We start from the raw sequence: 25607 nt of genomic DNA, 5'->3' as shown, positions 1-25607 counted from the left end.
GCTGGCAAGCAGTGTGTCTGTGCTGAGTGAGGGGTCCCCAGGGTGGCATAAGATATGCTGCAGCCCTTAGAGCCCTTCCCTGGCATCACGGCCCTTGGTACCAGGGGTACCAGTTACAAGGGACTTACCTGGATGCCAGGGTGTGCCAATTGTGTAAACAAAGTACAGGTTAGGGAAAGAACACTGGTGCTGGGGCCTGGTTAGCAGGCCTCAGCACACTTTCAAATCAAAACATAGCATCAGCAAAGGCAAAAGGTCAGGGGGTAACCATGCCAAGGAGGCATTTCCTTACACATACCTATTGGGGTGTAATGTATGTTGCTTGGGATACAGCTTTTTCACCCCTGCCTGGAGTGACCCAACTGCAAATGAAATTGGTGAACTGACTTTAGGTGGCCCTGCACAAATCCTTGTTTAATGTATGTGCAGGGTATTGGCCCGTCTGTGGTGATACCAGAGTCCAGAAACTGCGCTATGATCTGAAGGGGCACAGGATAAAGCAGTGGTGGTAGCATACTGAGTGTTGAGGATTAATCATTCTGACAAGACCCTTTTTCCTGTTTCAAAGAAGACTGTTGTCTATTGACCAATTCGTGATAATTTTGCCATTTAATTGTGACACACAGACTGTGGTGCTAATATTCGGTGTATGTTTCAAGTGTATCTGTTTGTAAGGTGAGTGTATAGCACCTGTATGATACACACATTCTGTTTATGATTAGAGTCTGAGTGCTGGGACCAATGGGATCCATTTTGGATGGCCCCTGGTTAAGTATGGCAAAGGCTGGAGGGTAGATACAGCTTCCTCAGATAGTGGAAGTGTATTGACTACATTCCTATTGCTAGAAGGCGACGATCCAGACACTGAAGAGAGGGAGGATGGAGACAGGACTACACTTACAAATTCAATGAGATTGTTTTAACAAGGGACGACTACTTTTGTTCTTCTTGAGCTCTGCCATTTGGTAAATGGTAGGATTTAGAGGTGGATCCATAGTTGGTGTTCTTAAAGGTGGGAGTTTCTCTGTTAAGCATGCCCTTTTGTCCTTCCCTGATTGCCGCTTCAGTAAGGCTGGTAACAGGCAGATACAGAGATCTCATACTTCAATCATAGCATTTGTAAAGCGCAGATCTATCACCCCTAAGGGTATCTGGGTGCCGAGGGTGCCTTGTCTCCATCAAAAAGCCACATCTTGAGTCTCCTTCTGACGTCTGCCAGGGAGGGAACTGTTTGAAGGTGGAGGGGCAGGCTGTTCCAGGACTTGGCTGCTGTGTAGGAGAAGTTGCGGCCTCTGTGGATGCAATGGATGCAGGTGTGTATGTGAGGTTCAGTGAGGCGGAGTGCAGTTGTCTTGCTGGGACATAGCTTAGTCAATGGTTGATGTAGGGCGGCCCTAGATTGTTGAGAGCCTTATATGCTAGTGTGAGGATTTTGAATTGGCATCTCTTCTGGACTGGGAGCCAGTGGAGGCTCCTGATGTGTAGGGTGATGCTTGAGCGCTTGGGGAGGTTGAGGATTAGTCTGGCTGCGGTGTTCTGTAGAGTCTGGAGTCTTTTAAGTAGCTGGGAGGACAATCCGGCGTAGAGAGCTTTGGCATAGTCAATGCGGCTGATGAGTATGGTGTGCGTGACTATCTCTCTGGGGTCGGTAAGGATCCATTTGAAGATTCAGCGGAGCATACAGAGGACTATAAGCAGGAGGAGACGACTACGTTTACTTGTCCCTTCATTTTATTGTATTGTAAGTCATTTGTAGATCACATTCCGGGCGTAGCATCAAAGTGCTAATTAGTAACAGTGAGTCGTAGTAACACCAATGAAGTACGTAGTCAGACCCCCGGGCCATTCTATAGAATCCCAACCTAATGGGAGAACAGCCAAGTTTTCACTTTCTTTCTAAAGCTAAAATAAGTCTCTGTATGCCTGATTGCAAGGGGTAGGGAGTTCCAGAGTCTGGCTGCCCCCACAGAAAAAGCTTTGTCCTCCCCACCTAACCCTGTGACAATGGGGTACCGAAATAAGTTGTCTGAATGAAGATCTGAGCGTCGTGAGCCGGTTGGTAGTGTTGAAGAACTGATCTTAGGTATTCACAACCCTTTTGGTGGTGGGCCTTATATGTTAAGCATAGAGACTTAAACTTAATCTGTTTTTCCACCGGAAGCCAATGGAGTTGTTTGAGGCAGCTGCTAGCAGATGCCTAGCGCGGTAGGTATAAGATGAAGCGGGCAGCCGCGTTTTGGATAAGTTGAAGTTCATGAAGTGCGGATTTACTGATATTCAAAATTAAGGCATTACAATAGTCCAGTTTAGACATTACCAGTGCCAGAATCACCACAATTTTCAGATTTTCATGAAGAAAGGGAAAGATTTTCTTAAGGGATCTTAATGCCTAATAGCAGCCTTTAACCGTCTGGTTAACTTGTTGCTCAAATGAAAGGGAGCTATCAAATACAGTGCCCAGATTTCTAGCCGAAGTGTGCAGAACCGGGCACTCCCTGCAAGACTCCAGCCACCAGCTGGGACTCCATAGCTTACTATCCAATCCCCCCAAAAATGATTTCCGTCTTTTCCCCGTTAAGTTTGAGCCAATTGCTGCTCATCCAGCTATTGCTCTCTCTCATACATTGCTGGAATCTATCAGTGGTCTCATCCCAATTGTGAGAGACCGGAATAATCAGCTGCGTTTCTTCCGCGTATGACACAATTTGAAAGCCGAAAGAGCGCACTAAACTGGCCAATGGCTAATTGAAAGGGGGTTGCCCTATAATCCCCACAGGACACCGTGATAGATCTGTTGGTAAGGAAAGACTTGAGGATATCAAGTGCTCTATCTCTAACTCCTGCCTGATTCAATTGCTGAATAAGGCATTGCAGGGATATAGTATTGAAAGCCGTGGACAGGTCAGGTAGGACAAGGATGGCGCCTTCCCCCTGGTCTACTCTTCTGCGAATAATATCCGCTGAAGATATCAGGTTCAAGTAAGACGAGAGGAGCTAATGTGTCAACGGCCGCTCTAATTCCCGTTTCAAAGACCTCTAATCTAGAGAGGCCCTGTGCTTTTGCCTGTTCCCAACCTGACTTAAGAGCCCTGGCCAGATTAGTCTCCTGCACCTTATACCATGGTCTACTAAATCTAGGCGCAAGGGGTGTTTTAATAGTTTCTTCCATACCGGCTACCTTAAAGGTCAGTAGGTGATGATCTGTTCAGTCAAGGGCCCTGTTGTCTAACCTGTTACCATTGCCCTGCCGAATGATAATGACATCCAGCGTGTGCCCCGCGCAATGTGACGGGGCCAAATCAGAGATATCCCATTCCAGACTCGTCATCAGGCCCAAAAACTTACAGGTAACTGAATCTGACGTATCTTCTAAGTGGAGATTAAAGTTACCCAAGACAATTGCCTTGGGAGACAGGGCAAGCGGTTCAAGTATAGAGGGCCAGGCCAAAATTAAATCCTTCTTGGGGCCAGGCAGTCTATATATTAATAGTCCCTCAAAAAGGATAGTATACTGAACGCGCAGCTTAAAAAAGGCTCCTTCACAAATGGCCTGGCTCGTGTTAAGCTCCTCCATTGAACAATAAAAATTACTCCTAAAGATTACCGGAATCCCACCTCCTCTCTTCTCCAGCCTATCTAGTCTGGGAAAAGAGTGACCTGGAGGGGAGTCCAACAGGAAATCTGGGTTGGAGTTTTCTTTAGCCCAGGTTTCTGTAATGAAGAGGCAATCAAGATGAGTCGCTTCAATCAGTTCCCTGATTTCAAGTGTGTGCTTGCCCTTCATGAATAGTTGTCAGTCGAGGGTGATGCCGAGGTTTCGTGCATGGTCTAATGGAGAGGGCGTTGGTACGAGTTGTGCTGACCACCAGCTGTAGTCCCATGCAGAGATGTTCTCGAAGATCAGGACTTTTGTTTTGTCAGTGTTTAGTTTGAGGTAGATGTTTCCATCCATGTCGCTACATTGGCCATGGTGTTGTGGAAGTTGGCTTTGGTGTTGTGGGAGTCTTAAATGAGTGAGGGGATTAGTTGAGTGTCCTCAGCGTAGGAGATTATATTGAGTCCATAGGATCTGATGATGTCGGGGGGGAATCATGTAGATGTTCAACAATGTTGAGATGAGGCGGCATCCTTGGGGTATGCCACAGGTGATGTTCTTGGGTGTAGAAGTGAAGGGAGGAAGGCAGATGCTCTGCGTGCGGCCTGAGAGGAAAGAGGCAACCCACTTTTGCTCTTGTTTTGGTTATTTCTGTTAGGAGCCAGCCATATCACTTGCTGCTGTGGGAGGTAACTCCGTGCACACAGCTGCTTCTGCAGTACAGCCAGAAAATGACGTTTGAATAAGACCACAAAAAATTGGTTTCAAATCCTTAAGCAGTGTATTAATGTCCCTTAACTCCCCTTATCTGGAAAACGTGCATAAAAGGGGGGCCCAAACCTCCCCACATTGTTCCAGTTGCAAGTTCTTCTTGACCAGGGAAGGGAATACTTCAGTATGTGAAGTGCTGCTGTGAAACCTTAGCTAGTGTTTGTCTAAAACATAAAGATTTGCCTGCCTACTCTTAGAGGGATGAATAGTGTCTTGTCCTGCAGGAGGAGAAGCCTATGAGTTCGCGGCTGAAGGAGGCACCAGAAGAAGGTACCATTGAGAGTGAAGTCGGAGCTGATCCTTATTGTGAGGTGGCTCTCATTGTAATTCTTGTAGTAAGCAAGCTCAAACATGAAGCAGGCACTCCTGTAGTGTGCCCTAAGGCCTTGCGTTAATGTACCTCCTGAGGAAGTCTCTGTTGTCGCGGATGTGAAAGCACTACTAACAACTACCAAAGGTGAGCATCTGAAACCAGCCTGAAGGTTGCAACTGCTGAGGATTGGTGCCTGCAAAGCAGGCCTGTTACGCTGCTCCATTGCCAGTGGTTTCAGTACAAAGCAAGTCCACCACTAGGATCCTGTATCACTGAAGCCAACTCTGAAGGTCCAAGGAGCACACCCGTCAATGTAGCACAAGTCTGCGTTACTTTGAGCTGGAAAAGTAAATTCAAAATGTGAAAGACTGACCTGATCGCACAGAGTTAAATCTGTCCTGAGAACACTAGCTGTTGACTCTTTGACCTCTTTTGGCACTAACAGTGAACTGATTTACAAACTATCCTATAAGGTAACAACTAGTGAACTGCACCTGTGCCTAAACTTGTGTATAAGTCACCATAGACCTTGTGAGAGCTTTTTAGAATGGGGACTGTTGGAGGAAAATCTATCCATAAAGTAAGACCGAACAATGTTATACACTACTTACATAGGTCTTAAAACTATCCCTTAACTGAAATATTTGTATTGGGGTTTTGGATTTTAAATTTCTGTATATGTCTATAAAATATATTCCTATTATTTCCCTACATCAGGACAAGACACCTTATTGGGTGTAACACTTGACTAGGAATTGTAGCTGGGATCGCAACTCCGAAGCTGAGTCCCAGTTGAATTTTTTAGTATTTCGTTTTACTGTGATATTATAGCACTTTCTTTTTACTAAGATCAGCAATGGCCTGGACAGTATGTTATTTTGTCTGTTGTTTGAGTTCTAAACTATTGCCCCCCCACTCTACCACACTAATGTGCCTTTTACTGCTCACCCTCGCTACCCTGAGAATTAACTGAAGAAATGATGTACTTGGCTCAATTTGCAGTACCTTAGTAGGACCGACCCTAGAACAACAGTGTCAAATGTTCTCAACAGTCAAAGTAGTGGCCCAGGAGTCCCTGCCTTCCCTTTGGCCCCCACAAATGGGATCTGACCCCACCACATCAGTACATCAAGACAAAATGTTAGCACACCACAATACCACACAGCAACACATAAAATCGTATATACACGAAGCAGTTAATTAACCTTGTAGTACTGATTCACCTTTTCATCCATCTGTCCACATTCTCATTCACTCAACGATTGACTCATTCTCGCATTCACCCATCTACAGAACCAGACTTACAAGCGCACCTAATAGTGAAGAATGATTTTTACTTTTGTCTTTTTCAAAGCTAGTTTTTGAATTAGCTGGAAGAGAATCCGGTTCTCTTTACCTCTCTGGCATAGATATGCATCTCACGCAGCAGATATCCAAAGAACATAAACTATAAAAACTACTAACACGTTTTGCTTCTCTCAAGAAAAAACGCACTTGCCCAAAGAAGACCTACCAGTTAGTTAACTCCTTATCAATGTTAGTTGCAGTTACTTATGCTTTTATGTGTGACCTACCTTTGGTGATATAGAGTAAAAGCGCTGGTCATCGATTAAGTTTTGAAAATGCAAACTTTTCCTTATTGAGGTCTGTTGTTCTTAGACCATCCACATGGGGTCAGCAGAACTCCATATTTCATAAATGAAAATAATTGTTTTTCTCTTGTGTCCTATCCCAGTATATATTTTGGTTACTTCTTGCTTAGTTAGAATACTCTTAATATACTGCTGTTCGGGGTAAATAATTTAACGCTGTAATGACGTTTTCTTCAGTATCCAAACTGTTAATTATTTATTTGAACTAATTTAAGAACTTTCTTAATTTACTTATTTTTTGTAGTGCCACATTATAAAATAAACACAGTAAAAGGCAACAACAGTTAAAATTAAATTGTAAACAGATATCTGATAGAGACTTCTAGCTGCAGATACCTTACCTTAGAATTTCCTGGCGGCAACTTGGAATCCTGAATTTTTGCTGAGCAGTATCCTGCACGCGCCATGGGGTGGTGTCGTTCGGATCTGCGTGACATCGGTGGTGCCATTGGAGCAGTCTGTGACATCACGGACGCCTGTAAAGGCACCACCCCGGCGCACATAGGTCAGCTCTTTTCCTTCTCTGCAGGTTAAGCGCAGATCTGGAATCGAGCTACCTTCTGTCTTTTTTTGACAGGCCTGTTTCAACCTTTTTGTCGACTCTCTTTTTGAAGTCTGTGCAGGATGACATTGAGAAAGATGTGGTGCCTTCCCTCGCTCCATGTCTGTGACGGACCCCCACCAGGTATGTCTATGGTGCCTTGACCGAGACCACGACTCAGTCATGTTCCAGCTGCCGGTCTCTGAAGCTCATGGTGGCTTCAGAGACTTCGGTTGGTGCAACTCCTAGGAGGTCACAGTCCCGATCGAGGAGGATGTCACAGGATTGCTCCAGGAAGTCCTCTTCTTCGCACTCGAGGTCCTCCAAGCACTCAGAGAAAAGGCACAAAAAGAAGAAGTCGTCCGAGCAGATTTCGCTTCAACCCAGGAAGCGACTTGAGAACATTGAAATTCCTGGCAGGGTTCTTCGGAACCGATGCCAGGGCTGACTTCAAGCCTTTCCAGGAGCTGGAGCGGCCCCGCTCAACTCAAGGAGTTTTATGAGGCCATGCTTCTCGTATTCGAGCGGGCTGGCCCTGCTGGGATGCCTTTGGTCCCCGTAGGGTCGGCAGTGGCCCCATCAAATTCCTGACGTCAGAGGTCCCTGCACCACCGGCGGTACAAGCCCTATCCTCATACCTGATGATCTGGAACAGCGCAGATTCAGATTTCAACCGCGCCAACAGGGTACAGATCATTGCCTAGATCTTATTATGAGCAACCAGACACAGGTGAGGAATGGAAGGTCTCACAGGATCCTACAGAGTATGGTTTGGAGAAAGTGGGCTGGTATGAGAAACTAGGGTAAGCCAGCGGACTGGACACCTCTCCAGATGCTGGCATGCTCTCACTACCTACTGTGGCTGCAGAGGAGGGAGCATTATATACTGTGGTGGTGTGTAGGGCAGCTGAGGTCTTGGACCTGGATTTGCATACTGTGCCAGTCAGGACTAACTTCCTGACTGAGATGCTTCAGCCAGGGGTTTCCACATCAGAACCGATATTACCCTTTACTGAAGCCCTCACTGATGTCCTGCTGGGGACGTGGTCCAAAGCCAACCCAGGGGTTCTTGTAAATAGGGCAATAGGCCACCGCCATCACCCAGCTCCATGTGATCCTGGTTTCCTTACCCAACGCCGCAGCCCGGAGAGCTTGGTATTCCAGGCCTCCACTTGCCATGGTGCCTTCCCTTCCGCTCCCCTGGATAGGCTGGATCCACTTGGAAAGAAAATGTTTTCTTTCTCCAGCCTGGCATTCGTGTCTGTAAACACCTCATGCCTATTGGGGTGTTTTTCCCATACTTTATGGGATATGGTGACATAGGTGCTGCCCCAGGTCCCGAGGGCGTGCGGGACACTCACACAAGCTGTTAAACATGGGAGAGATGCAGCGAAATTTACAATAAGGTGTGGTTTGGACACAACTGACTCGCTGGGTAGGGCGATTTCATCGACGGTGGCCCCTTGTTGCCACACCTGGCTACGTATGTCTGACCTTTCAGGGGATGTCCAGGCAAACCTAATGGACATGTCCTTAGATGGCTCATGCGTATTCGGTGAAAAGGCAGATTTGGCACTAGAGTGCTTCAAGAATTATCGGGCTACGGCCAGGAACTTGGGCCTCTCGGCACCTCCTCGCCAGCGTTCTGCCTTTCTTCTCTTTCAAGGCTTTGGAAGGGGTGGGGTACAATGCCATCCACAGACCAGCCGCATCCTCCTCCAGGTCAGTATCCTTGACGAGGTTGGGGTACCTTCAGACCCAGAGGGTCTGGCCAGAAGTAGTCCACCAACCTCTTCCTCCTCAGCACCCACGTCCTCCTAATATGATTCTGCTAGACCACAAGCGTCCAGTTGGAGGGAGGATTCAATTTTATCTCCCTCACTGGTGGTCCGTAACATCGGACAAATGGGTCTTGCAGATCTTACAGAAAGGCTATCCCCTTCCCTTCCAGTCTTTCCCTCCCTCAGTACCTCCATTAAAAGAACAGCTAATGGAGGATCATTTAGTCTTGCTCCGCGAGGACGTTACGGTCTCTTGGCCAAGGGAGCTATAGAATAGTCCCGATGTCAGAAGTGAGCAGTATTTGTTATTCCTGCTACTTTCAGATGCCCATTCTGGATTGGCGGGACGTCAATCTTTTCCTCAAAAAGGAGAAATTCAAGATGCTCACTCTAGCTCAGGTCTTGTCTGCCCTAGACCAAGGAGACTGGATGGTAGCGCTGGACTTGCAGGATACATATTTTCACATCCCCATCCTGCCTGCGGTTCAGGGTGCGCCACGAGCGCTTTTACTTTACTGTGCTTCCCTTCGGTCTCACCAGTGCCCCTCGGGTGTTCACAAAAGTGATGGTGGTGGTAGCAGCTCATCTGCGCAGGTTAGGGATTTCAATCTTCCCCCTACCTCGACAAATGGTAGTTGAAGGCTCCTACGCCCCATGCTCTCGTTAACCACCTTCAGACTACGGCAAACCTCCTGCCTTCGCTGGGGTTCAGTGTAAATGTGCCAAAGTCACACCTGACTCCCTCTCAGAAGCTCCCTTTCATCAGGGCTGTTCTGGATACAGTGCGGTTTTGGGCTTATCCTCCAGAGCAGCGAGTCCAGGATATGTTTTGGCCTATATCCTGGATTTTGGTGAGATAGACTCTAAGGATGCTGGGCCTCCTGCATCCTGGTAGTCAAACATGGCAGATGACATATGAGGGCTCTGCAGTGGGACCTGAAGTTCCAGTGGGCACAGCATCAGTGGAATCTCACCAACACGGTTCAGATCTCAAAGAGAACTGCAAAAGACTTGCAGTGGTGGTTAGTGAACTGTGATTGAGTCAGAGGCAGGCTCCTGTCCCTTTTCAACCAAATCTCACAGTAGTGACAGATGCATTACTTCTGGGATGGGGGGCAGCTGGAAGAGGTGGAGATCAGAGGTCCCTGGTCTCTGGCGGAATCCGGACTCCATATCAATTTACTGGAGCTCAGGGCGAACAGACTGGCATTAAAGGCCTTTCTTCCTGTTGCAAAAGGGAAGATAGTGCAGGTGTTCACAGAGAGCATTACAGCAGTGTGGTACCCCAACAAGCAGGGCGGGACCCTTTGTCAAAAGGCTCTGCATGGCTGAAACAGCAGGGCATAACGTGATGGTTCAGCAGACGAACTCAGCCGTAAAGGCCTAGCTCAAGGACTCTTTCAGCAATGGGGAGAGCTTTGGTTAGATCCATTCACCTCTGCAGAGAACGCTCAATGTTTGCAGAATTGCCAGTTGGAGTTTCCAAGGCAGCAATCTCCCAGCAGCACGTTTCGTCGCGAGTGGAGTTCAGGCCTTCTGTACACCTTTCCACCACACCACTTTTTCCCATAGTTCTCAAGAAGATCAAGAACGACTGGGCCAAAGTAATCCTAGTGGCTCCAGACTGGGCTGGGGGAGTCTGGTATCCCAAGCTTCTGAAAAGGAGCATCGATCCTCCGGTCAGGCTTCCCCCTTCTGGAAGATCTGCTGTCACAGCAGCAGGGGAAGGTTCTCCACCCGAACCTGTCAGCTTTGCGCATTCATGCTTGGGGATTGAGCAGCGGCAGATGACTGCTTTTGATCTTCCTCCTGAAGTCTGTGAAGTTATTTTTGCAGCCAGACATTGATCCACTAAGACTGTATACGCCTGCTGTTGGAAAAGCTTTGTATATTATTGTGCAGAAAGGTCTATTGATCTTCTTTCTGCTTCTCCTTCTGAGATCCTTCTCTTTATACTATCCCTTGCCCAGCAGAGTTCTGTCTTGGGTACTCTTGAAGGCTGTCTTTCTGCCTTATCGGCGTTCCTTTGGCTGCCTGACCAGCCTTCACTTTTCAAGTCTCCTATTGCACGTGGATTTTTTAAAGGGCTTCTAAATATGTTTCCCCCTACTCCCTTTGTTACGCCTCATTGGGACTGAAATTTTGTCCTCACATTTCTCCTGTGTCCTCCCTTTGAGCCTTTACACAACTGTCCCCTCCGGCTGCTCACCATCAGGACAGCCTTCCTAGTGACATCTGCCAGGATCGTGAGTGAGATGCAAGCTTTTTCATCTAAGCCACCGTATCGCACTATGTTTCCAGACAAGGTGGTTCTCAGAACACGGGCCTCTTTCCTTCCCAAGGTGGTGACCCCATTTCATCTGGGTCAGACTATCACCCTGCCCATCTTCTTTGCTCCACCTCATCCTTCTAAGGAAGAGGAGCAACTCCACCTACTGGACCCACAAAGAGCATTATCGTTCTACCTTGACCACACAAAAGAGTTCTGGGTGGATGTCCAACTCTTTGTGGGGTACATGGGCACAAAGAAGGGTCGGGCAGTGCAGAAATGAACCATTTCATGCAGGGCCGTTCTCTGCATTAAGATCTGCTAGGCACTGGTCGAGAAGCAGCCTCCTGAGGGCTTATTCCACCAGGGGCAAAGCTGCTACCAACGCTCTAGCACAAGGTGTTCCAGTCCTGGATATCTGTCAGGCAGCAACGTGGACATCCTTGCACCAGTTTGCAAAACACTACTGCCTGGTCAATCAGATCCGGAGATATGGACACTTTGCCCGTTCAGTCCCACAGGACTTTCTAGTGTGAGAAGATTTATCTGCAGTCCACCGCCAGGAGGTTATGGCTTGGGTATGTATTTTAAGGTAAGGAATCTGCAGCTAGACGTCTCTATCAGATGAACAAGTTACTTTCCATCGGAAATGCATTATCTAGAAACTCAATCTAGCTGTAGATTCCTTACACCCACCCATGCCTTATTGCTCTGCAGATATATCTAATTGGGTCAGGGATCGTTCCTTTCCGGGCCCTAGTTTTTTGCACAAACTGTTAGTTCTATCCATGGCTCTGCACTTCTGGCATCGAAGTTTGTGGGTAAAAGAACTGACGTACGCACACCGGGTTGGTGCCTTTATATGCGACCGTGACGTCACAGACTGCTTCGAAGACAATGATTCGCAAATCCGAACGATGCAACCTGGCGGCCCACGCAGGGTACTGCTCAGCAAAAATTCTGGATTCCAAGCTGATGCCAGGAAATTCCAAGGTAAGGAATCTGCAGCTAGATCGAGTCTCTACCAGATAATGCGTTACCGAAGGTAAGTATATTGTTCATTTTGTGTACACCAAATGCAACCCAATACTGAATGAATGAATGAATGAAATTAATCAGCGAGTGGATTTATAAGCTGATTTGAGGAGTGTCCTGGCGCTACAGAGTCCATGGCAAGATACATTATTAGGAAAAGGTCAGAGTTTAAAGAAAAAATTATCTAGAAGATCTAGCTAAAGCAATATATTCAGCGTTTTATTTTATTTTTTAAACAGAAAATTGTCAAGGGCTCTTACAATCCCAATGATGATGGGAGAGAGTTGCCCAACATCATGGTTAAACCTGTAAACGAGTGTTTCATAGATTACACTGTTCATTTTAATATGCACTTAAGATGTCGACATTCCGGTTCTGAATTCTGTTACTGATCGTTTTCTGACGCCTTACCTTCTAACAGCTGGTTGTCAATGATAAGAGTCAGAATCTTCGACGGTTACAAGCTCAACGAAATGAACTTAATGCCAAAGGTACAGTGATATTTGTTTTTTGTTGAAAATCTTATTTTTTAAAGTTTCAGGTTAAACCTAGTAGTAGTTTTACATCTATTATCTTCCTGAATATCCTGTAATTTACTGTGCAAGGGGCGAATGTTTTTAAGAGCATTTTCCTTTAGCTAAACACTAATATCAAGTATTTGAAAAGCTCTAAGATCACCTTGACCTTGAAATAATTGTTAACCCATTTTGTGGTTATTTTTAAACTAACAGTTTTGGTTTATTTATGCGAGTTAGGTGTTATGTGCACTCAATATTGTTTGGCTGGGCTGTAATCCATTTTGTCTTTAAATTGAATCCAAAATTAATGTCACTCATTTACTATTGATGGAGCTGGCTGTCACGATTTAGGTAGGACATATGTTTTGCACTGCCAAACAGTTTTCCTATTCCTTTGATTCACCTGTGGTTCATACCTAAACCTGTGCACCCCCATCTGCAGTCTTTGCTGGTAAATTATCCCATCCCACTCTCCTTAGGTAGAGTCTTGCAATTTGCAGGTACTTCACCATGAAGACGACTTTGGACTTTTGTCTTGAAATCCAGACATTAATTAGAATTAAATTGTCAACAAATTAATTTCCAGCAAAGCGCTAAAACATTCGGAGTGATGCCTATGGTCTCAGAATTTGCTGTGTGTTTTCTTATTTAGTGCGCCTGTTGCGAGAGGAGCTTCAACTTCTTCAAGAACAGGGATCCTATGTTGGTGAAGTGGTGCGAGCCATGGACAAGAAGAAAGTTCTGGTAAAGGTATGTAGGTGTGCAGACTCCATACATTTGGTTTTTCATTAAGTGTTGTAATATCATGAGAAGTCAGTTAGGCTTCAGTTCTATGGCCTGTTTCTAGATCTCCTGTACAGAAAACTTAATCATGCTGTTGCTGAAGACCTGTTGTCTCCAGTGTTTTTAAATATTGTGGCAGCACTTTGCTCTTGATTAAATGACTTTTTCTCATTTTCCAACTTTTTGTTCAGTAGCATCCTCCCTATTACTAGTTTCTTCTGCTTCTGGAGCATGTTTTTTTTAAACGTTTTGATTAAATGACTTGTGGCCTTCCGCTATTTAGATTTGGGTAACTACTTTTTTTTGCTTTTGGCTCTCCATGGGAGTTTTCTTGTACTCTCAGTTCTCTGAAACCTGCTTCCCCTTCACACAGCTACTGCTCCCGTTCCCGTTCTTCTTCTTCTTCTTCTTGTTTTCCCAGCCGCAGCTCATCTGTCCCTTGCCTCCCCAACCAGCTCTGCATTTTTATTTATTTATTTAATTAACCCTTCTTCCCCTGTTGCTCCCAATAGCCATCTTGTCCTGCTGTGTGTTTTTAATGCACTTTGTATTACCTGTTTAGTTGGTCCAAGCAATTTGCTGGTGGGCTATTCCTTTGTAAAAACGTACTTCTGCAATCCTTTTAGTTATTGATGGGTTTAAAAAAAAATATTTGTATGTTTTTATTTACTGATCCAAGGGCGTTAATCATGTTGAAATGGTAAACTAAAAGAAAAAATGGCTACCATTTCAGATATATGCATGCACATGCATTGTGACACATGCATACAACATCACATAGCTTTATCAGTAGCGTCATGATGGTTATGGGCATGCATAATAATGAATGCATGCATATACATCATTTTATTTGAATTTATTTTTGTTATTGCTGATAATGTTCAGCGAAGTATTTATATATTTTTTGTCGTTTTGCTAATGATGACCAACAATGTCCAATTGCTTTGCATTGGCAAAAGCCAAATAGCAAACACAACTAGTGATCCCAATTCCTCTTCTTAATAATATTGCAGTGTTGATTCAGTGCTACTGAAGGTTTGGTTTAATGTGAGGGGTTGAAGCCTCATTTTGAGAGAATACCTTTCTCATTCCAGATTTAGTAGCAGAGAATATCAGCAAAAGACTTCAGACCCGTTATTTCATTTTGAAGAGCATGTGTGTTATCTGGCCAATGGTTATGGAAGCATTGATGTATGCAACTTACTAGTTATTGCTCTACTGTTGCTCATGTATTATTACAAGGAACATCATAATTTGCTGAACATTGCTGTATATTTTTGTTTTCTTTTTTTTTTTTTTTTTTATGGTGACAAAATACTAAATTGTTCCTTGGTATGTATTGTGCTGGAATATCAGAGACTGCTTTTTTTACGTTATTCGGGATCCACTAAAAAAAGTTGCTACTATTTTTATTTTGCACATTACGCGGCTTTCTCAAATCAGCATTAAGCTGGCCTCGGGAGCGACAGCAAGTTGTTATTCCACTCAATAATGACTGCGACCAAATGAATGAGGTCCTCCTAGGTATGGGGGTGTGAGCTTCAGTGCAAACGCATATGTCAAAAATGCCTCGTCGTCAATGCAAAAGGTCTCCGTGTTCTCAACCAACTGGTGGACAGTGTGGCATTGTATTGTTCCACCACAGCATCAGATACTTTACAGTCTGGGTATTCTTCCCTTATTTTGCTAATCAGACGGGTTCCAATGCCCGAACCAATGCCACCACCAAAATAATGGGTCAACTAGAAACCTTATAGGCAGTCACACTTTCCGATTCTTTTCTTACCACGCCTAATACAGAGTCCACTCGCTCTGCCCCTTCTGTCTAGTGACCTTTGGCCCAGTTAAATAAATATGTAAGGTCCAAAAGTCTGACCATATGGTCCAGATCCGACATAATCCATTGTGCCAGGCTCCAGATCTACCAGTACTGTTCAGGGGACTTATTTGTTACCAGATACCTTCTTGTAATAGATATTGATTTTTCTCGAGCTGCTGGTCACTGTCTCTGTGATAGCTGACAGTCGTATCGATACCGTGTTCATCACTGATCACTTCCCAGAACTTGGTTCCAATCTGGTTGCCACCGCATCTGGCCCGGAGATGCACTGCTCCCACATGGCTTTGCTCTGGTGACTGGGAATGTTCCTTACCATTGCGAATAAATAAGAATGGAGCACACACAAAAAAGTATCCCTCTATTGTAGGAAATTCCAATAGTCATACACATTTAAACATGAGAAGTTTTCACTGAAGTGGTATCAATACCGAGTGTACTGTCTGAAAAGTTAAGAACTCAAGAAAACTTTTAATACATAAATCATAAATTTTGATGTATCACAAATTTGTTTACATGAGAATTTGTTAATAGAGAAACAACGTTCGTCAAAGCATTACACAGATATAAAATCTACTGATAAATGGATTATCCCCTACTATGATCATTCAAAGTCCAAAACAAGAGTGGTTGTAGGGGTGGAAACTATCCACTTTGAAGATTAGGAAGCGGAAAAGAATGGTCTTCATCCAGATAGAAAGAAGGATTGTCCAGTTCATCCGAACTCAGCCGACACGTGTTTCGTCCCACAAGGGACTTTATCAAGGCTTGCTCATTTTAGCATAATTTCATTAAGAGCGAAATGTTAATCCAATGTAATTCAAAAAGTCACAAGGAATCTGTAGTAAAAATCTCCAATTTAAATGTGGATGACACAAATGTTTGAAAATGTAGGTAACCCATCCCTATTGAGCCCTTTTGATGGTACTTTTTCACATTTGTTCAGTGTTTCCATTCAAATCCTTGTTTTCATTAGGCTATATTTAACTGGTGTTGGCTAAAATTTCTGTGATATGGAGTTCAGTTTACAATGAGTGAAAATCAGTATGTAAAGTGAATTAATACTTTACTATCTGTTAACAATACTGACCGGGCAAGAAGCTCAGAAGGGATGCTGTTGAATCTCAACTTTACTGGGAATGAAATGGTTAGATTGGGCACAGAGGAGGAGCAAGTAGGAAATAGCACTGGGGCGGTGATTGAAGTAGGAATGTTTAACAGCAGTGGAGCAGTCGCTAAAAGACTTTACTTAATAAACAGCGTATAGGTCTTAAGGAGGTGGCCGACAGAAGGAGGCAGCTGGGTAGTGGGAGGGGAATGTAGCGCAGGAAAGAACCATTAAGAGGCAAGAGTATCACTGACACAAATGCCAGAAGGGGAAGGATGCCCAGAGAAATGGGCAGCAAGATGGAGTTGGATGCTAATCATTGCAAAGGTACAGCCAGTTGACTTAGAGATCAGCTATAAGACGTTGTCAGACTTCAAGTGAAAATGATCTAGTTACGTTTGTAGAAATATGATGGTTTTCTTTGTCCTTAAATACAGAATATTATAACATTAAATGATTCTTCCTCTTCATCTAGGTTCACCCTGAGGGAAAGTTTGTGGTGGATGTTGACAAAAACATTGACATCAATGATGTAAGTAAAGTTAAGCCTCTACCTTATGATTTGTGTATTCTGTAGATAGTACAATCATGCCAATAATTGGGTAGTACCGTTCATTTGAGGTTCTGATTGTTGACATTTAATGGCAGTGATACAGTTAATGAATCGATAAAGCAGTGTTTATGTTATCAACTTAGAAGGAAAACTGTTATTGAATATACAAGAATATGATTTAGAAAGGTCATAACCTTTTATTGATATTACCACTTTCATACCAATCCTTAGATGATTTTTTACTTTACTTAAGCTAAATTGATAGTTGTACTTCTGCGGTACAATCACTTGCTAAATATCATGTCCATATTCCAGAAAACTTAACTGTCAATCCAAAAGAAGTACCTTTCACAAAAAACATCTAAATATTGTGTCTAGTGTTCAGTCTGTACTGATCTTGTTACTACTTTCAGTGCACAACGCAGTACATATTTTAGTGCCCTTCATTTGCAAACTCTGTTCCCCAGTACATATTTATGACTGTTTTAATGAAGTGATATTTAAGTGGTAATATCCTTAAAAGGTCACTTGTCTTCTGTATCCTATTACTTAATCCCCAAGAACAGTTTTTATTTAAGTTAATTTATTGGTCCATGTTATTTTGAGGGGTGGGAACAGTTACTGTGTGAGACCCACTTAGTATTGGTTCCAATGTCATTGCCTTTTAAATAGGGCCCATTCTTTGTTTAGTATGTCTTTGTAGCACGTTTAGCAACTTTCCACATGGTTGGTTCCAGGCTTCTCATTGCTGAAGGGAGTCTTGTTTGTGTAGCCAGGTGGTAATGCCTCCTATTACGGATCCAGCCAACTTGTGCTCTTTGTAAGTATGATGTTGCAGTCCTGGGACTAGCTTACGATTTTGTAAGATAACCTGTTTGCCCATTTCTGGTTCTTTTAACATAGCCTTAGGAGGAAGGGCGCATAAAACTGGACTTACTGTTGACATAGTGCAGAGTGGTGCAAGATGTCTTGGGGTTTCGGACATGGAAGCAACTGGTTTGCTAGACAGTTCAGTATGTAGTAATACTAGCACGAAACATCTAGATGGGTTTTATTTCATTTATGGATCAAGCTATCTTCTCTCCATTACATGTCCTAACAATCAGGTACTCAAAAACTGAATAATCTACTTGACAACCAGGGCAGAAGAATAAGAATGCATTTTGTTTTAAAGAGACATTTGACTCTGGGAAAGTTTAAGTAACTTAACTTTGGACACCTAAGTGGTTAAGCAGTTAAAATTCTTCTGACTGTAAACTTGAAGCTGCATTCAAGACCTGAAAACTGTCTACTCAGTGTTATGCTGTTTGTAATTTTCTGTTTTCTTTCCCCTTTATCATGCCTGCTTGTCTGTGTTTTGTACTATCACCTGTCCTCTTACGAGCCTTCACCTATTTCTATATCTATTTCAACTGGAGAGCTATTGGTGTGTAACAGGTTTATATTTGAACTTACTGTTGAATGGCTCTTTATTTTTGGCAGTTAATTATTATTTTTTTTTAGATGTTATGCCATCCTGAAATTTGAACAGATATTGCTTAGAAGAGTGATATTTAAGAAGTTATCATTTTTTGCTGCAGTTGAAAATGAATTGCTTGATTTGTCTTCGTTGGTTACTTTTTGGGACAACCTATTCTCTCTATCATTCTGCTATTGTAGGAAGTTGGCTCTGTATGTGCTATTTCAAAGTAAGGAATAGCATGCACAGAGTCCAAGGGTTCCCCTTAGAGGTAAAATAGTGGTAAAAATAGATAATACTAATGCTCTATTTTGTGGTAGTGTGGTCGAGCAGTAGGCTTATCCAAGGAGTAGTGTTAAGCATTTGTTGTACATACACATAGACAATAAATGAGGTACACACACTCAGAGACAAATCCAGCCAATAGGTTTTTATATAGAAAAATATCTTTTCTTAGTTTATTTTAAGAACCACAGGTTCAAATTCTACATGTAATAGCTCATTCGAAAGGTATTGCAGGTAAGTACTTTAGGAACTTCAAATCATCAAAATTGCATGTATACTTTTCAAGTTATTCACAAATAGCTGTTTTAAAAGTGGACACTTAGTGCAATTTTCACAGTTCCTAGGGGAGGTAAGTATTTGTTAGTTTTACCAGGTAAGTAAGACACTTACAGGGTTCAGTTCTTGGTCCAAGGTAGCCCACCGTTGGGGGTTCAGAGCAACCCCAAAGTCACCACACCAGCAGCTCAGGGCCGGTCAGGTACAGAGTTCAAAGTGGTGCCCAAAACACATAGGCTAGAATGGAGAGAAGGGGGTGCCCCGGTTCCGGTCTGCTTGCAGGTAAGTACCCGCGTCTTCGGAGGGCAGACCAGGGGGGTTTTGTAGGGCACCGGGGGGGACACAAGTCCACACAGAAATTTCACCCTCAGCAGCGCGGGGGCGGCCGGGTGCAGTGTAGAAACAAGCGTCGGGTTTGTAATGGAAGTCAATGGGAGATGTAGGGATCTCTTCAGCGCTGCAGGCAGGCAAGGGGGGGGTTCCTCGGGGAAACCTCCACTTGGGCAAGGGAGAGGGACTCCTGGGGGTCACTCCTCCAGTGAAAGTCCGGTCCTTCAGGTCCTGGGGGCTGCGGGTGCAGGGTCTCTCCCAGGTGTCGGGACTTAGGATTCAAAGAGTCGCGGTCAGGGGAAGCCTCGGGATTCCCTCTGCAGGCGGCGCTGTGGGGGCTCAGGGGGGACAGGTTTTTGTACTCACAGTCTTAGAGTAGTCCTGGGGTCCCTCCTGAGGTGTTGGGTCGCCACCAGCCGAGTCGGGGTCGCCGGGTGCAGTGTTGCAAGTCTCACGCCTTTTGCGGGGAGCTTGCAGGGTTCTTTAAAGCTGCTGGAAACAAAGTTGCAGCCTTTCTTGGAGCAGGTCCGCTGTCCTCGGGAGTTTCTTGTCTTTTCGAAGTAGGGGCAGTCCTCAGAGGATGTCGAGGTCGCTGGTCCCTTTGGAAGGCGTCGCTGGAGCAGGATCTTTGGAAGGCAGGAGACAGGCCGGTGAGTTTCTGGAGCCAAGGCAGTAGTCGTCTTCTGGTCTTCCTCTGCAGGGGTTTTCAGCTAGGCAGTCCTTCTTCTTGTAGTTGCAGGAATCTAATTTTCTAGGGTTCAGGGTAGCCCTTAAATACTAAATTTAAGGGCGTGTTTAGGTCTGGGGGGTTAGTAGCCAATGGCTACTAGCCCTGAGGGTGGGTACACCCTCTTTGTGCCTCCTCCCAAGGGGAGGGGGTCACAATCCTAACCCTATTGGGGGAATCCTCCATCTGCAAGATGGAGGATTTCTAAAAGTCAGAGTCGCCTCAGCTCAGGACACCTTAGGGGCTGTCCTGACTGGCCAGTGACTCCTCCTTGTTGCTTTCTTTGTTCCCTCCAGCCTTGCCGCCAAAAGTGGGGGCCGTGGCCGGAGGGGGCGGGCAACTCCACTAAGCTGGAGTGCCCTGCTGGGCTGTGACAAAGGGGTGAGCCTTTGAGGCTCACCGCCAGGTGTCACAGCTCCTGCCTGGGGGAGGTGTTAGCATCTCCACCCAGTGCAGGCTTTGTTACTGGCCTCAGAGTGACAAAGGCACTCTCCCCATGGGGCCAGCAACATGTCTCTGGTGTGGCAGGCTGCTGGAACTAGTCAGCCTACACAGACAGTCGGTTAAGTTTCAGGGGGCACCTCTAAGGTGCCCTCTGTGGTGTATTTTACAATAAAATGTACACTGGCATCAGTGTGCATTTATTGTGCTGAGAAGTTTGATACCAAACTTCCCAGTTTTCAGTGTAGCCATTATGGTGCTGTGGAGTTCGTGTTTGACAGACTCCCAGACCATATACTCTTATGGCTACCCTGCACTTACAATGTCTAAGGTTTTGTTTAGACACTGTAGGGGTACCATGCTCATGCACTGGTACCCTCACCTATGGTATAGTGCACCCTGCCTTAGGGCTGTAAGGCCTGCTAGAGGGGTGTCTTACCTATACTGCATAGGCAGTGAGAGGCTGGCATGGCACCCTGAGGGGAGTGCCATGTCGACTTACTCGTTTTGTCCTCACTAGCACACACAAGCTGGCAAGCAGTGTGTCTGTGCTGAGTGAGAGGTCTCCAGGGTGGCATAAGACATGCTGCATCCCTTAGAGACCTTCCTTGGCATCAGGGCCCTTGGTACTAGAAGTACCAGTTACAAGGGACTTATCTGGATGCCAGGGTCTGCCAATTGTGGATACAAAAGTACAGGTTAGGGAAAGAACACTGGTGCTGGGGCCTGGTTAGCAGGCCTCAGCACACTTTCAATTGTAAACATAGCATCAGCAAAGGCAAAAAGTCAGGGGGCAACCATGCCAAGGAGGCATTTCCTTACACAACCCCCCCCCAAACGAAAGAGGATGAGACTAACCTTTCCCAAGAGAGTCTTCATTTTCTAAGTGGAAGAACCTGGAAAGGCCATCTGCATTGGCATGGGCAGTCCCAGGTCTGTGTTCCACTATAAAGTCCATTCCCTGTAGGGAGATGGACCACCTCAACAGTTTAGGATTTTCACCTTTCATTTGCATCAGCCATTTGAGAGGTCTGTGGTCAGTTTGAACTAGGAAGTGAGTCCCAAAGAGGTATGGTCTCAGCTTCTTCAGGGACCAAACCACAGCAAAGGCCTCCCTCTCAATGGCACTCCAACGCTGCTCCCTGGGGAGTAACCTCCTGCTAATGAAAGCAACAGGCTGGTCAAGGCCATCATCATTTGTTTGGGACAAAACTGCCCCTATCCCATGTTCAGAGGCATCAGTCTGCACAATGAACTGCTTAGAATAATCTGGAGCTTTGAGAACTGGTGCTGAGCACATTGCTTGTTTCAGGGTGTCAAAGGCCTGTTGGCAGTCCACAGTCCAGTTCACTTTCTTGGGCATTTTCTTGGAGGTGAGCTCAGTGAGGGCTGTCACAATGGATCCATATCCCTTCACAAACCTCCTGTAGTACCCAGTCAAGCCAAGGAATGCCCTGACTTGAGTCTGGGTTTTTGGAGCTACCCAGTCCAGAATGGTCTGGATCTTGGGTTGGAGTGGCTGAACTTGGCCTCCACCTACAAGGTGGCCCAAGTAAACCACAGTTCCCTGCCCTATCTGGCATTTGGATGCCTTGATAGAGAGGCCTGCAGATTGCAGAACCTTCAAAACCTTCTTCAGGTGGACCAGGTGATCCTGCCAGGTGGAGCTAAAGACAGCAATATCATCAAGATAAGCTGTGCTAAAGGACTCCAAGCCAGCAAGGACTTGATTCACCAACCTTTGGAAGGTGGCAGGGGCATTCTTTAAACCAAAGGGCATAACAGTAAACTGATAATGCCCATCAGGTGTGGAGAATGCTGTCTTTTCTTTTGCTCCAGGTGCCATTTTTATTTGCCAGTACCCTGCTGTCAAGTCAAAGGTACTTAGAAATTTGGCAGCACCTAACTTATCAATGAGCTCATCAGCTCTTGGAATTGGATGGGCATCTGTCTTGGTGACAGAGTTGAGCCCTCTGTAGTCCACACAAAACCTCATCTCTTTCTTTCCATCTTTGGTGTGAGGTTTGGGGACTAAGACCACTGGGCTAGCCCAGGGGCTGTCAGAGCGCTCAATCACTCCCAATTCCAGCATCTTGTGGACTTCCATCTTGATGCTTTCCTTAACATGGTCAGACTGTCTGAAGATTTTGTTCTTGACAGGCATGCTGTCTCCTGTGTCCACATCATGGGTACACAGGTGTGTCTGACCAGGGGTTAGGGAGAAAAGCTCAGGAAACTGTTGTAGGACTCTCCTACAATCAGCCTGCTGTTGGCCAGAGAGGGTGTCTGAGTAGATCACTCCATATACTGTGCCATCTTTTGGGTCTGATGACAGAAGATCAGGGAGAGGTTCACTCTCTGCCTCCTGATCCTCATCTGTTACCATTAACAGATTCACATCAGCCCTGTCATGGAAGAGCTTAAGGCGGTTCACATGGATCACCCTCTTGGGGCTCCTGCTTGTGCCCAGGTCCACCAGGTAGGTGACCTGACTCTTCCTCTCTAGCACTGGGTAAGGGCCACTCCATTTGTCCTGGAGTGCCCTGGGAGCCACAGGCTCCAGAACCCAGACTTTCTGCCCTGGTTGGAACTCAACCAGTGCAGCCTTTTGGTCATACCAAAACTTCTGGAGTTGTTGGCTGGCCTCAAGGTTTTTGGTTGCCTTTTCCATGTACTCTGCCATTCTAGAGCGAAGGCCAAGTACATAGTCCACTATGTCCTGTTTAGGCTCATGGAGAGGTCTCTCCCAGCCTTCTTTAACAAGGGCAAGTGGTCCCCTTACAGGATGACCAAACAGAAGTTCAAAGGGTGAGAACCCTACTCCCTTCTGTGGTACCTCCCTGTAAGCGAAAAGCAGACATGGCAGGAGGACATCCCATCTCCTTTTGAGTTTTTCTGGGAGCCCCATGATCATGCCCTTTAATGTCTTGTTGAATCTCTCAACTAAGCCATTAGTTTGTGGATGGTAAGGTGTAGTGAATTTATAAGTCACTCCACACTCATTCCACATGTGCTTTAGGTATGCTGACATGAAGTTGGTACCTCTGTCAGACACCACCTCCTTAGGGAAACCCACTCTGGTAAAGATACCAATGAGGGCCTTGGCTACTGCAGGGGCAGTAGTCGACCTAAGGGGAATAGCTTCAGGATACCTGGTAGCATGATCCACTACTACCAGGATATACATATTTCCTGAGGCTGTGGGAGGTTCCAGTGGACCAACTATGTCCACACCCACTCTTTCAAAGGGCACCCCCACCACAGGAAGTGGAATGAGGGGGGCCTTTGGATGCCCACCTGTCTTACCACTGGCTTGACAGGTGGGGCAGGAGAGGCAAAACTCCTTAACCATGTTGGACATATTGGGCCAGTAGAAGTGGTTGACTAACCTCTCCCACGTCTTGGTTTGTCCCAAATGTCCAGCAAGGGGAATGTCATGGGCCAATGTTAGGATGAACTCTCTGAACAGCTGAGGCACTACCACTCTCCTAGTGGCACCAGGTTTGGGGTCTCTGGCCTCAGTGTACAGGAGCCCATCTTCCCAATAGACCCTATGTGTTCCATTTTTCTTGCCTTTGGACTCTTCAGCAGCTTGCTGCCTAAGGCCTTCAAGAGAGGGACAGGTTTCTTGTCCCTTACACAGCTCCTCCCTTGAGGGTCCCCCTGGGCCTAAGAGCTCAACCTGATAAGGTTCAAGCTCCAAAGGCTCAGTTCCCTCAGAGGGCAGAACTTCTTCCTGAGAAGAGAGGTTCCCTTTCTTTTGCTGTGTTGCAGTTGGTTTCCCAACTGACTTTCCTGTTCTCTTGGTAGGCTGGGCCATTTTTCCAGACTCCAGCTCTACTTTTTCACCCTGTGCCTTGCATTGTGCTCTTGTTTTCACACACACCAGTTCAGGGATACCCAGCATTGCTGCATGGGTTTTTAGCTCTACCTCAGCCCATGCTGAGGACTCCAGGTCATTTCCAAGCAGACAGTCCACTGGGATATTTGAGGAGACCACCACCTGCTTCAGGCCATTGACCCCTCCCCATTCTAAAGTAACCATTGCCATGGGATGTACTTTTCTCTGATTGTCAGCGTTGGTGACTGTGTAAGTTTTTCCAGTCAGGTATTGGCCAGGGGAAACCAGTTTCTCTGTCACCATGGTGACACTGGCACCTGTATCCCTCAGGCCCTCTATTCTAGTCCCATTAATTAAGAGTTGCTGTCTGTATTTTTGCATGTTAGGCGGCCAGACAGCTAGTGTGGCTAAATCCACCCCACCCTCAGAAACTAGAGTAGCTTCAGTGTGGACCCTGATTTGCTCTGGGCACACTGTTGATCCCACTTGGAGACTAGCCATACCAGTGTTACCTGGATGGGAGTTTGGAGTGGAACCTTTCTTGGGACAGGCCTTGTCTCCAGTTTGGTGTCCATGCTGTTTACAGCTATGACACCAGGCCTTTTTGGGATCAAAGTTTTTACCCTTGTACCCATTGTTTTGTGAAGAGGCTCTGGGCCCACCCTCCTGTGCAGGTTTTTGGGGGCCTGTAGAAGACTCTTTACTATTTTTAGTTTTGGTTGTCTCATCACCCTTCTGCTGGGGAGTCTTCGTGACCCCTTTCTTTTGGTCACCCCCTGTTGAAGTCTTGGACACCCTTGTCTTGACCCAATGGTCCGCCTTCTTTCCCAATTCTTGGGGAGAAATTGGTCCTAGGTCTACCAGATGCTGATGCAGTTTATCATTGAAACAATTACTTAACAGGTGTTCTTTCACAAATAAATTGTACAGCCCATCATAATTACTTACACCACTGCCTTGAATCCAACCATCTAGTGTTTTCACTGAGTAGTCAACAAAGTCAACCCAGGTCTGGCTCGAGGATTTTTGAGCCCCCCTGAACCTAATCCTGTACTCCTCAGTGGAGAATCCAAAGCCCTCAATCAGGGTACCCTTCATGAGGTCATAAGATTCTGCATCTTGTCCAGAGAGTGTGAGGAGTCTATCCCTACACTTTCCTGTGAACATTTCCCAAAGGAGAGCACCCCAGTGAGATCTGTTCACTTTTCTGGTTACACAAGCCCTCTCAAAAGCTGTGAACCATTTGGTGATGTCATCACCATCTTCATATTTAGTTACAATCCCTTTGGGGATTTTCAACATGTCAGGAGAATCTCTGACCCTATTTATGTTGCTGCCACCATTGATGGGTCCTAGGCCCATCTCTTGTCTTTCCCTCTCTATGGCTAGTATCTGTCTTTCCAAAGCCAATCTTTTGGCCATCCTGGCTAACTGGATGTCCTCTTCACTGGAGTTATCCTCAGTGATTTCAGAGTTGTTGGTCCCTCCTGTG

General features: G+C 45.6%; 1 protein-coding gene and 1 pseudogene across 1 annotated transcript in view; one reads left to right on the top strand and one right to left on the bottom strand.

Annotated features, from left to right (window-relative positions):
* The window catches only part of LOC138299626 (26S proteasome regulatory subunit 8), a 175192-nt gene that overhangs the window by 23058 nt on the left and 126527 nt on the right, over positions 1-25607 (top strand). The window contains exons 3-5 of the mRNA XM_069238058.1: positions 12379-12448; positions 13128-13225; positions 16679-16735. Coding sequence (XP_069094159.1) covers positions 12379-12448; positions 13128-13225; positions 16679-16735 — 225 coding nt within the window. The remainder of the gene's footprint in view (positions 1-12378; positions 12449-13127; positions 13226-16678; positions 16736-25607) is intronic.
* LOC138302213 (tubulin beta-2 chain-like) lies at positions 14559-15998 on the bottom strand (annotated as a pseudogene).

This window comes from Pleurodeles waltl, chromosome 6 (genome assembly GCF_031143425.1).
Source record: "Pleurodeles waltl isolate 20211129_DDA chromosome 6, aPleWal1.hap1.20221129, whole genome shotgun sequence".
Taxonomy (NCBI): domain Eukaryota; kingdom Metazoa; phylum Chordata; class Amphibia; order Caudata; family Salamandridae; genus Pleurodeles; species Pleurodeles waltl.
This window is presented reverse-complemented; position numbering and strand designations above follow the sequence as displayed.